Source organism: Acomys minous (assembly GCF_964271855.1).
Source record: "Acomys minous genome assembly, chromosome: 4".
In the NCBI taxonomy this organism is placed as follows: domain Eukaryota; kingdom Metazoa; phylum Chordata; class Mammalia; order Rodentia; family Muridae; genus Acomys; species Acomys minous.
In genome coordinates, this window is record NC_140486.1 from 52,403,475 (window position 1) to 52,416,408 (window position 12,934).

The following is a 12,934-nucleotide window of genomic DNA, read 5'->3' on the forward strand; positions in this document are numbered from 1 at the left end:
GCTTAGGATAGCCACTCTCCCTGAGGAGAGGCAAATTTCTCATTTTAACTTTAAATTGCAGATTATTTTAAACATATGCCAGGTAGATTTTATACTACATGTATATACCCCACTTGCTAATTTATGGCTAATCTTTATCTTTGACTATTTACTTTCTCGCCAGTTTTGTTATTTTAAAGCAAATTGCAAATACTTAGATGACAGTAAATCTTTTAAAATCATAACATAAGCCATATCATACTTGTAAATTACAGCAACTCTTTAACATTATCAAATACACCCCATTGCAATTTTCTAAGTTTGTGAACATGTTAAATTTTTGTTTATCAGAATTAGTTTTAAAATAAAATTTATGAAAATTGAGTAATTATTTTTCAGAAAGTAGCTTCCTTTTGTTTCTATTTCTTTTAAATGTTACAGCAAGAAGCTATAAGCTGAATTAAACATCTATAAAATCTTTCAAAACTGGGAGACAGAGGAAAAGGAAATGTAGAACAGACTAGTTAGGATAAAAATAAAAGAACATAAGAGAAATCCTTCGATATTAGTTATTAAAATTTAGAAAGATACATTTAAATTTTAATTGAATTAGTTTAATCATTTTATTTTCCACCTACTCACAAAAATAGTAAAACACAAATTCACAATCTTTTAAAGGGTGAATATAGAATATTCTAATATCCATGATCATTTTATCATTTAGACACTTAAATTTTCTTTTGCTTTTCCTAATTTTGTATGTTGATCATATTTGCTCCCAAATTCCTCCAAGTTTTTTTATTAATTATTTCTTGAAAACTGTTTTATAGGTATTTCCTTATAACACTATGTATTTCCGCCAACTCATACTAAGGTGATTATGTCATAGACTTGTAAACACATACATAGATACAATGTTATGCCAGAGCTTATATGATGGAGAGATTTATTAATTCTCTAAGAGGAGCAGAAGCATCCTGAGCATAGACATAAAGTTCTGATGCCTCCCTACCTCACCTCTACCTTAGTCCCCACCTCCCCTACCTCACCTCTACCTTAGTCCCCACCTCCCCTACCTCACCTCTACCTTAGTCCCCACCTCCCCTACCTCACCTCTACCTTAGTCCCCACCTCCCCTACCTCACCTCTACCTTAGTCCCCACCTCCCCTACCTCACCTCTACCTTAGTCCCCACCTCCCCTACCTCACCTCTACCTTAGTCCCCACCTCCCCTACCTCACCTCTACCTTAGTCCACACCTCCCCTACCTCACCTCTACCTTAGTCCACACCTCCCCACCTCACCTCTACCTTAGTCTACACCTCCTCTACCTCACCTCTACCTTAGTCCACACCTCCCCTACCTCAGCTCTACCTTAGTCCACACCTCCTCTACCTCACCTCTACTTTAGTCCACACCTCCCCTACCTCACCTCTACTTTAGTCCCCACCTCCCCTACCTCACCTCTACCTTAGTCCACACCTCCCCTACCTCACCTCTACCTTAGTCCCCACCTCCCCTACCTCACCTCTACCTTAGTCCCCACCTCCCCTACCTCATCTTTACCTTAGTCCACACCTCCCCTACCTCACCTCTACCTTAGTCCACACCTCCCCTAACTCACCTCTACCTTAGTCCACACCTCCCCTACCTCACCTCTACCTTAGTCCACACCTCCCCTACCTCACCTCTACCTTAGTCCACACCTCCCCTACCTCACCTCTACCTTAGTCCACACCTCCCCTACCTCACCTCTACCTTAATCCACACCTCCCCTACCTCACCTCTACCTTAGTCCACACACTTTGTCTTGGCTTCTATAACCTTCTTCTGATTTGTGTCTAGGATCCTTGTGCTAAGATGAATTTTGTTCTCAGACAATTTTTCATCTTTGTCACAGGGTTATGTTTCCGGGCTTCAGACATTTCTTTATAAATATTTTATAAGTTGAGCTGACTGTTCAGACCACTTGAAACTAATTAAGGTCAATAGCAGGGAGCTCTTTATCACAAATGCAGGCTTATAACAGGACTCTAATAATAAGTGAAGATATTAATGGCCAAGCAAAAGAAGATGAGAGTGATGTGTGGACACAGCCTCTGCAGGACTTGAATCGTTCTCAGAGCTTGGCAGCAAGCACTGCCCACAGGAGTCTATAGATAATTATTCACAGCATCATGACTAATCGTCAAATGAATGGATGTCAGAAAAATTTCAGGCTGAGGCCATCTGGTCGACCCCTTGGCAGATGTTCTTTATCACCAGGAGCAAATGCACTGGACTGGGAAGTGATGCCCATTCTAGTTACCTTAGCCCTAACCCTAAAAGGAGATCATATCAGCTCTTCCCGAAAAAAAAAAAAAAAAACCAGTAAGCAGAAGGGTTATACGTTCAAAACAACATAGTTTTAGATATGACTCTAATATTGTAAATTTTCTTTGAAACTTACTTTAAACAACATCAAGGTGATTCAAATTCAGCAAAACAAAACTTGCTTCATGAAGTGACACACATTCTGTTATATGAGTCGGCTGGCATCTTTTTAAAAATGGCAATGAAATCGAATGTGACTGGGAAGTCAAGGGTTTTCAGCGCTATACAAAATGCACAAGTGACTTTGATTTTCAGAAGTAATGAAAGTACTCAATCATTGTGAGGGCTATAGAGCTAAAAGAATAATAACAGGAGATAATGCTGTCCTTTTTGTCTCTATATTGAAGCATACTCATTTTTATGCTATGTAAAATAATTGGAAAGTCAGTAGATGCTTCTGGAATTTTAAGATCACTTTCAAAGGCACAAGCCATATGATTTTTTTCTACATGACACAATTCCACAGTACACCATTGTTAGCCAGGCTGGGAGGTACAGAGCCTTCCAGACAACATGTCTCCTGCCATCTTTATGACAATCTTAGCCCAGAGGCTACCCTGAGACCACAATTACTATAGGTTAAGGAGGGTGGGGAAGAGACCCAGGGAGGCTTCCGTAGGCTCTTTGCTACACTATCCTGTGCCCCTAACAGCTGTTCCTTTTTATATACTGTGCTTCTTACTCCACTGCTTTGCTGTGCTGGTCTATAATGAATTCTCCCTAGCCGATCTATTTTCCTTCTTGTCATTTTCCTTTAATTGTAGGATAAAAAAAATACAGATTCTCTGAGGATCTGGTCTAATGCATGACTCTGGTGCATTTTCTTCTCTCGGAATAATTGTCACAAATTGAATTGAGCACATCCCCATCCAGGCAGTTAGCAGAGGCACTGTAGCCGAAGAGCTCACATCATGTCCTGAGGCCTCAGACTTCCTGGCACACAGATTAGCAGCCCTACTGCCTTGTAAGCCAATCATGGCTCTTTCTCAAATGACTTGGCTATTAGGTAGCTGTAGGTTCCTGTGAAACAGACATTGGACTGAGGAAAATGTGTAGCGAAGGATTCAATGTCAGAAGATAAAAGCCCCAAATAACATGAGTCTCAGGAATCAAATCTCAGTGAGTAACAGCATACCGCTGTGCTGCTACACACAAAATTCTATTAAAGTGAATACTTCTGTGTCCCTGTATAAATGTGGTTTGTTTGTTTTTTTACTTTATAAGCTTCATTTACTGCTTTTTCACATTTCACTGATGGCATCTTCATTTGTATGCCTTCAAGAACCAGAGAGTATTAAACTCATACATTAAAAAAAACAAAATGAAACAAGTTCAAGGATACCACTAGCACCTGTTATATGGGAGCACTAAGGAGCGGACCAGGCTGTGGATCCATGCGGGTACTGGCAAGGGAGTTGCAGTACAGGAGAAAGAGAAGGGCAAATCAAATTGCAGGTCTGGGAATGGGCCCGAGGGATTTCTAGTCCAATTCTTTCATACTAGAGATGAAAAATCTGTCCCGAAGACTCTATAAATTGCTGGAGAGTACACTGTTTACTCAACCACTCACTTGACAAATACACTGCCACGGCTTGCTTTCTGCCTTGCTCAGGATTTGAAATGGAGACTAAGAAGACGCATTGCCTGCCCCACCTCCTGCCAGTGCACTGTGCTTCTGGGTTGTCGCTCCGCCCGGCAAGGTCCTTGCTTCCATGTTCAACCTGCTAATTTCCAGCTGTACATATAGGATTCCTCACTTTTCTTCCAATATGTTTATACTGTGCCCGTTTTTACTGGTGTTGGTATAATTTTCTTTGGAAGATGCTGACAGTATTATTAAAAACATCACAGTCCAGGTCACTTTTCTTTCCTCTTTCCTAGACTTTGGGTTCCTTGGGCATAGAGGAAATGTGTGATGGTTCAAGTGAGAGAAATAAAGCAGGGATGAAGCCAGCACGGCGGGGAGACGCAGGGTTGTAAGTGGATATGTTTGACATGTTTGAAAATATATTGACTTGAACTAAAAATGTTGAGTAGCTTTTGGGCTTCCTTGGTTACATTCTTGTTTCAAAACGAAGAAAGGGATGGACTAATGCCAGGTAGGAAGGATCCTTTGCTATAGAAAAGGAAGTGTTAAGGCAGCAAAGGGCAGAAGCAGTTGAAAAAAAAACTGGGCAATGATACATATTTGAGAATTGCTACGAGAAAGAAGCAGGAGAAAGGAGGAGACACTGGTGCTGATGAACTTAGTGGTTAGCCAGTTCTCAAAGGCGGGGGCCCAGGGGGTTAAGACTTAGAACTGAGGGAAGAGCATTGAGTTCATCTTCCAACGTCCCGCCTACCGTGAATTTTGCTTTTCATCTACTCTGATAACCTGGTCGCCGGTGTGGCTTGGGCCACAGTGTATGCCAAATTCACCTAAAGGGAATGTAAGATGTTTAAGGGAAAGGTGAACCTTGAGAGGCTGAGAAAGGGAAAGGACTCTGGAGAGGAGACACATGAAAAAGGAGACACATAACTGAAAGGGCAGATGAGAGCCCATAGAAACAGATGACGCCACTGACCCAAGTCTACAAATGAGCAGATTCCGTTTCAGTGGGCACTCAGTTCTCCATAGGTCCTTTCGTTCTGGCCCCTGTCTGTTCACTTTTGTACGTCACCATTTCTTTCTCTAAGTGCCCTTCTCTATTGGATATTGCTAAGGGAGAAATGCCGTGTCTCCAACAGCACCGGGAAAGAACTGTCTGAACTGCTTATAATCCACTCTGTCCCCTTTCCTTGCCCCAACAAGCTTCTGCACTGCTGTGTCAGGAAACATCTGGCCCTCCTGGAAGTCCCACATCATGAAGTCACACTACGAAGTCTTCCATGTTTGCTTTCCTCATTCAGCATAGTATCCGGGATACATCTGTGTTTTAGAGAGTTTCCAGTGTGTCTGGACGATATCTGGTTGTACATTTTGCTTGTTGAGTCAACAGCTGATGACATCTGTGTTACTTCTCCTCTTTTAACAGGCTTTGAGCATCCAGGTGTCCACCAGGACCAGCATGCTGTACTACCCTCAAGGAGGAACAAAGGGAAACCTGCTAATCTTGTTGGTGCCCATGACTTTTTCTGTGCTGTGAAAACAACAACAACAACAAAAAAACTTCCTTCTTTCTCTAACCAAGGAGGCTCAGAATGTTACCAGGATCCAGAAATATCAAAAAGCTAATTTATAAGTAAGGTAGAATTGAATCTGACAGATTGGCAATTACTTCAACTTTATTCTTTCCCCAAATTGTCTAATCTCTGATGTTTAAGGATTTTCTGCAACATTTGCCATTCTTTCTGCCCTCTGAGAAAGGGGTACTTTTCTTATCTAACAAATCTCTTAGAGTCCTGACATCACCCACAAGCCCCAGGGCTTTCTCTGCAATATTCTTCTGAACATCACCCCTTCTCCCATGGATCTCACCTGCTTCACGTAGATTCCTTTCTATTTGGAAACTAGTACGTTCCCTGAGCTTCCTCTTAAAATGATAAACAAGTCTGTTTATCCCATGTGCCATATTTCCACTATCTCATCTCCAACCTTTCCTTTATATCCAAATTCCTACAAAACACATATTATATATTTGCTCTGAATTAGAGTATATATTTGCTTCACATATAGCCACAAAACTGCATAAAGGGATTTTTTTGAAAAATCTATATCTAAAACAAGAATAAACATATTAAGCCCACATTAACCTAATATTCTATAGGACAATGTGATAGTAACAAATGCTAACTTGATAGTCTAGAAGCCCATGGGAGGCAGACCTCTGGCCATGTTTGTGTGGGATTATCTTTTTTTTTTTTTAACAGACTTAATTCACTTGATTTTTCTTGTATAAAAACCCCTATGTGGTAGCCACAGATGGAGCCTGGGTCCTCTGAACAGAGACTCTCATGTGGGTTTTTCACAAGATGATAAGTGAATTTTTGATAAAGAGACTTGGTCAACACTGTTGCTTGGAGGAGCAAATGAGACCGTTCTAGGAAGAGTCCTTGCAGACTATCTTGCGGGTGGCCAGGATCCCAGGGGGCATAAAACATGGCTCTCATGGTTACTGATTATCCTTTATGGAGATCAGCTAGAGTAGGTTTCACTTCAGAGGATTACATTAACAACTACTTTTAGCATAACAACTGTCATTAGTGCAGACTTTTCCTGAATTTGGTTGACTCTGTTATCAACCAAGATATCAACCTGAGGAATGGGGGCAACAATTAGTCCTTCTTTCCGGAGTCTTTGGTAATGACAGTTGCATGAAACTTCAGTTAGTCTCAACTATATTAGTTAAAAATCCCAGAACTGACACAACAGATGGATATACTAGCCATGATCAGGCGACTGATAGCAACTCTCAGGCTGAATGCGTGGTTCTGAAATACAGTTACCCTTTTCCTTGTCTATAGATACTTTGTGATTTACTAAAGGAACATTTTAAGTTGTACAAAGTACACAGAAAAACAAATTTTAAGTCAGAGACATAAAATTCAAGCATGAGTTTCTAACACACTAATATTTTCTTTAGCTCATGTTCCTGGGGTCAGGGGAGGAGGCTCCACAAAGCTTGAAGTGTGGACGGGCTAAACATAGCTTTATACAAGATCAGCCCATATACCTTGGAGTCTCCACAAGTAAAGCCAACAGTGGTTCACTCTCTTGGCTATGATGTGAGACTGAACTTCTTAAGAAAGACTGTAAAATACCACCCGAAAAAATGGGGGCCTCTGAAAAACAAGCTGGCTTATGAATTCAAGACAATCTATCTTAGTAATTCTGGTCAGATGGCTCAGCCATTAAAGGTTAGGCTCACAACCAAAAATATCTTTACTAACTCAAACGTTCCATATCTACACAGCAAAGCAACTCCTTTTTATCCCACTTTCCCCCTAGAGGTTGCCTTTTTATAAGAGGAAAACACATTAGTATGGGTAAAAGAATTTTTGAGCCACACAGGAATGCCTGTGTTCAGCAATGGTGGTTAGGCAGGCTCCCAGCAAGAAAATGAAAACACCACTAAATAAAATAAACCTAGCCAACTGCCAGTGGCTGGAGAGAAACAGACCCAGGAGGAGAACCTTTTACTGCCATTTTCCAAAACCAATATAATTGTGTGTGTGTGTGTGTGTGTGTGTGTGTGTGTGTGTGAGAGAGAGAGAGAGAGAGAGAGAGAGAGAGAGAGAGAGAGAGAGAGAGAGAGATTTTTCGAGACAGGGTTTCTCTGTGTAGCTTTGGCTGTCTTGGACTCGCTTTGTAGACCAGGCTGACCTCGAACTCACAGAGATCCCCTTGCCTCTGCCTCCACAAGTGCTGGGATTATAGCCGCTCTTGGCTCCAATGTACTTTTTAAATATACTCTAAACATTGACCCTTACACATACAGATAAGTAGAGTTCTTATGCCCACGCCAATGAGGTTTCCTCTTGACGCAGATGGTGATGATTACAGAGATCCATAGCTAGTCAAAATGGGGAGAATAAGTGACCCCAAGAGATACATGTACAAAAGAGGGGTGACAGGGCTGTAAGAGCCAGACGAACAGGAATATGGTTGCCCAGAAAGGACCTGGATAATGACAACACCAGTTGACATGCCAATGGGGTTGAATGAAATCTCTCAAGATCTCACCCATAGATAAAGAACTACAGGCTGAGCGATGGAGAAACAGATTTATCCAACGATGGGCCCTCTGCTAGGTTATCCGATCTCAAGTGGTCAGCCTTCAAACATGTCCCCAGAGCAAAGGGACTTCACCGTGTACGTGAACCAATAATGTGAGCAAAGTCCACAAGAGAACACTAAATGAACTCAGGGGTGTGTGTGTGTGTGTGTGTGTGTGTGTGTGTGTGTGTGTGTGTGTGTAATAAAGAAGATGTCGTGAGTTTGAGAGGGAGTCAGTCTGTGAAGCATGGGAGGGGGGAGGAGCAGGGGTGGGGGATGACAGAGAGTTCCAGTAAAAAGATGGAAGAGTGAAAAACATGTGAGAAGAATACTCATGCATGAAATGCCAAAAACATTAATTAATTTAAAGCATTTAAGTTTCTGTTTGAAGACACAAGAGGGCAACACAGAAGTAAAGACTTCATTCAAAAGCCAAGGTGTCAGAAGGAAGCTACGCCAGCAATACCAGCCTGCCCTCAGAGGTGCCTTTGTTCCTCCTCTGAGGCATTTCCTGGTGTTGAAGAAGCAGCTGACAGGATGAGGAGCTGCCCAGAGCTGAGGGACAGAATTCCTCACATGAGGGATGTCAAGGAAGAGAGGCCCTGCTAAATCACACGGTGGAAACTGTAGACTTTCAAGACCTTCTGGATCTCTGGCATAAACAGAGGGGCCTTCCAGAGGCTGCCCTTTAATTCCACCACCACCACCCCCCCACTCGCACATACACACAATGTGCCTGTTCGTATTAAACTGTTTTGGTTTTATGTTCAAAGTAAGGAAAATCTGCTGTCTTCGAAGAGTCAACATCAAAGCTTGGTGTTCTGGACTCTATGCACAGGGTTTGTTGGCACTGGTGACTGAAGCCTCCTGTAAAAGATGAGCCAGGACAACGATGTTTACGACATTTACAAGGAACTCAGGAGGAATAAAACAAAATTGGGAGGGGGAGCACTTTCAAGTTCAGTTAGAAGCCCAAGGATACTTCTGGATTGGCTGTGAGGTGAAATACAATCATTTCCTGAGAGACAAAAAATGAAAACGTATCTGAAAGCTCCAGAGTTTGTTCAGTTAGAAAGTTTAATGAAAGGCAGGTTAGGGGTCTAAAAGCTGTGATAAGACTGGTAAGAACTGCACTCTGGGGGCTTTCTTTTTTCCTGTGATGTTAGAAGTATGCAAAATGTTTATATAAAATATATGGATATATAGATAGATAGATGTATATAACTTTTCTAAGACAGAAAAAGCATTGATTTTTTTTATTTCAAAGTCCTAAATCATTTATCCTGTGTGGGTTTTTATTTAAAGTCAACATGATTTGGATTTATTTAAATTTGAGCAGATTCTATCTGGATTTGACTGTTTAATTTTTTCATAAGTGTCATAAATCAGATCTTTAGTAATAAAATACAGCCACCTTAACGCCAATGGATTATCCCTGCATCAATTGCTCTGAGTTCATTTGTTAGGTCTCTTAGGGCCATCACTAGATGAGGAATAAATTCTCATCACTGCATCTCAATAAATTAGAACCTGACCTAAATGCACAAAAAGAAAAAAAAAATAAGATTTTTTTTAACTCTCAAGAAAAAGAGCTAATAGACTGGTTAATAATGCAGAATTTATTTCAACTGGACAAAATTTAAGGGTAAATGTGAGTTAAGCAGCATAATGCAGACGCCCAGTCATGACATCCATGCTAATAATATGACCAATTTCAGGGGAAAGTCTATCTTTTAAAGTCATGAGAGCTTGCACCTCAGTGAGTGCTTTATTGGCTCTATGTCAGTCTTCTATGAAATGGAAATACCTCGTTTATTTTACAAATTAAGTTTATCAAAACATTTTGGTTCTTACTTTTTTTCCCCCTAGAGCTGAAACAAATTTCATCCCAAATTCTCTCATGGAAGCTTCATAAGAAGGGAAGAAGAGGCTCCTGGTTACAATTAATTCAAGTGATGAGAGGTGGTAGACAAATCCTAAGTACCACTGGGGAGGGGCAGCTTCCACGTGGGAGTCTAACCTGCAACTACTTACAATTAAAGAACCTGAGATTTTTATCTAATAGGCCGTAATTAGCACAGAAACATGCAAGGTCTTCCTGAGGAGCTCTCATGACTCCACAGCCAGTAGAATCTTACTATAAATATATTACTATACCTAGACAAAGGCTGTAATAATAATAAAAAAAAAACCATTTATCTAACGTGGTGTTCAAAGGAGCCATTATAATGACTCCAGAATTGTGCCTAAGCATGTGCAACAGGGCGACTCTAGAAGACGCAGTCCACCCTTATCGTGCTGTTGGCGTACTTAAGATTTCTGAGCACAGAGCAGCTGCGAAGTCATTCCAAAGCTCGAGGAAGTTGAGTAACTTAGTCTAGATTTAGCTTGCCTTGAAGTGGTAGACGCAGGCTTCAGAGCTGGGACAGCAAACAAGTGCCACCAGGAGGTTACTCGTGTGTGTGTGACCACGCCTTGTTTTCCGGTCTCAAAATAGCCAAAAGAAAATCTCTCGGTTTCAAGGTTTACTTGCTTGTCTTGGTTTATCTGCGCTGCTGTAAAGGGATTGACTGTAGCCGTATAACATAGATAATATCTAAAAAGTCATTTGTTTTTCGTCGTTCTGGAAGTTAGGAAGGACCTGAGCAGGACAGCTGCGGATTGTTTCTGACACCTGCCTTGATCACAGACAGAGCCCTCTTTCCCTGCTGCCTTTCCCAGAGGGAGGGCTGAGTGCTCACTTCCGGCTTCTCTCATAAGGCCACTCTAGCTCCACTCACACAGGCTCCATGATAATCTATCTCCCTTACAGAGGCGCCATCTTCGGAGTGAAGGTTTCACTCCCAGGCTTCTGAGAGCAGCACTAACATTCCAGCCCGTCGTGGGTGTCAGGAAGTAGTGTTCTTCTTTCAAGAATCAAAGCCCATCGCCTTTGGCTACCTTTCTTCCCCGAGTCCATTCCTCGTTACAGTTGATCGTTCGTTCAGGAAGCGCCCGTGCGGATTTTGGAGGACCCGGGCACTCAGTGCTCTCATTTCCCCGTATCCAGTTACCTCTCACACAACTCTTACAAGACCCTTCCAGCAGCCTCTCACCATTTCTACGAGGGAATTACTGCCTGAGGAACCCCCCAGGGCCATCCACCACCCTCCTGAGAAGGCAGGGAGGAGACGCAACTATGGAAGGCAAAAGCTGGCTTGACCCACAGTTCTCCCAGGTTCCGGGGCACCCTCTCCTCTCCCATTCTCAGACATCTTCTTTGAGAGATAAGCTGTGAGCAAACCCCTCAAAGGAGCAACAAGCGGCCAAAGCAAGCCATGCTTTTCTCTGCAACATGGGACTTTTTACACAGACCCCCATACTGAAGAGAACAGGTTAAAGGTAGTCGTTTGGAATATCTTGACTTTCATGAGATGTGGATCATAACAGAGAACACAATTTAAGTGTTTTCTCATTAAAAATATCTCATATATACTACTATTTAGTTAAAATATAATGTGATTTTATAAAATTCTACTTTTTTGAGCATAGATGTTTATGAAGGTAAAAAGACAGTGTTTTTCTTTTTTAACTACTTATTTATCTAACCAGTTACTACCTACCTCTCTTTAACATTCTCCTCAGGATTTAGTCTAAGAAAATATATCAATTCACATAATCCTTCTACCGTGAGAAACCTTGGGAAATTTTCCTTTCCGTTATGTTTTGATGAAAAGAAACAAACATGCCTGCTGTTCTGCCCTCGAGTTCCAACTCACCTGTCAAACAGCTCTCCTCCCGTGACCAGCTCAAGGACCAGGCTGATTTCTGCGGGGGTTTCAAATATTTCCTTAAGTTTTATCTGGGGGAAAGATGGACATTAAGAAAGAACATCAACAATTGCTCATTCCATCTACCTTGAAAGTGTCTACAATTACGGACAAAACAGTCTGCGATACGGATAGCTGGGTCAAGTCACCTGAAGTCCCTCGTTCCAGCATTAGGCAGAGAGAGCTGCCCTCTCTTTTTCAGTTGTTGATTTTGTCATATGCCTCAGGTATTTTATTTTTCAAAAATCTCATTAAATTCTGTCATTTTATTTTTCATTTTGAAATAACAACCTTAAAAACGCTTGCTAAATTTGACTCAACTGTTGCAATCTTCCTTCCTTCTTTCTTTTCCCTAGAATCAAAGACAAGACCCTGACTACAAAACTCTTGGAAAGCATCATGGTTGCTAGGGGTGAGCAATGCTTTCTCTTGAAAAATAATCAATGTGGAATTAGGGCATGTGGTAGGACAGGCCACTGAGTAAAGTCTGTGTGGAAAAGCATGCTTTATCCATTAAAGAGTCACTTGTTTGCGAAGGGTTCTTTAAAAGAGTGGGGTAGAGAGCTGACTGACTGACCACACCAGGGTTTTATCACAGTCAGATAATCTAACCAAACACAGACATCGCGCCAGACATCAGAGTATCTAGGAGGCCAGCGCTGACCTATGTCTGAGGGATGAGCCACAATGGCTTCCTTACAAGGACATGACAGTGGTAACAGAGCGTGACACGGCGGAGAACTGCTTACGCAGAGCATCCACCGCACTTCACTGCAGACGGAACTTGGCTTTAGATCTGAGAAGCAAGGTGCCTGGTGCCACACTGTGGATGATCATGGTCCAAGCCACTTAGGACAACCCTGCTCTCTGATCAGCAAGCCTGCATGTAGTTGGGGAACATTTTTCGCTTTGGCCAGCAAAGTTTCAAGAGAACTCTACGGCAGCAGTTCCTGAGAATCTTTTCTCATCTAACTCTGCTGACAGGGGCCCTTCCAATTTCTTCCTTGAATATCAACCTGGGGATTTAGGAAAATGTGACGCTGTCACTATGGGACCATGACGACAAAGCACAGGGTGA

General features: G+C 41.9%; 1 protein-coding gene across 1 annotated transcript in view; it reads right to left on the reverse strand.

Annotated features, from left to right (window-relative positions):
• The window catches only part of CAMK4 (calcium/calmodulin dependent protein kinase IV), a 214,302-nt gene that overhangs the window by 63,463 nt on the left and 137,905 nt on the right, over window positions 1-12,934 (reverse strand). Inside the window, exon 4 of the mRNA XM_084779436.1 lies at window positions 11,806-11,888. Within this exon, the coding sequence (XP_084635562.1) occupies window positions 11,806-11,888 (83 nt within the window). The remainder of the gene's footprint in view (window positions 1-11,805; window positions 11,889-12,934) is intronic.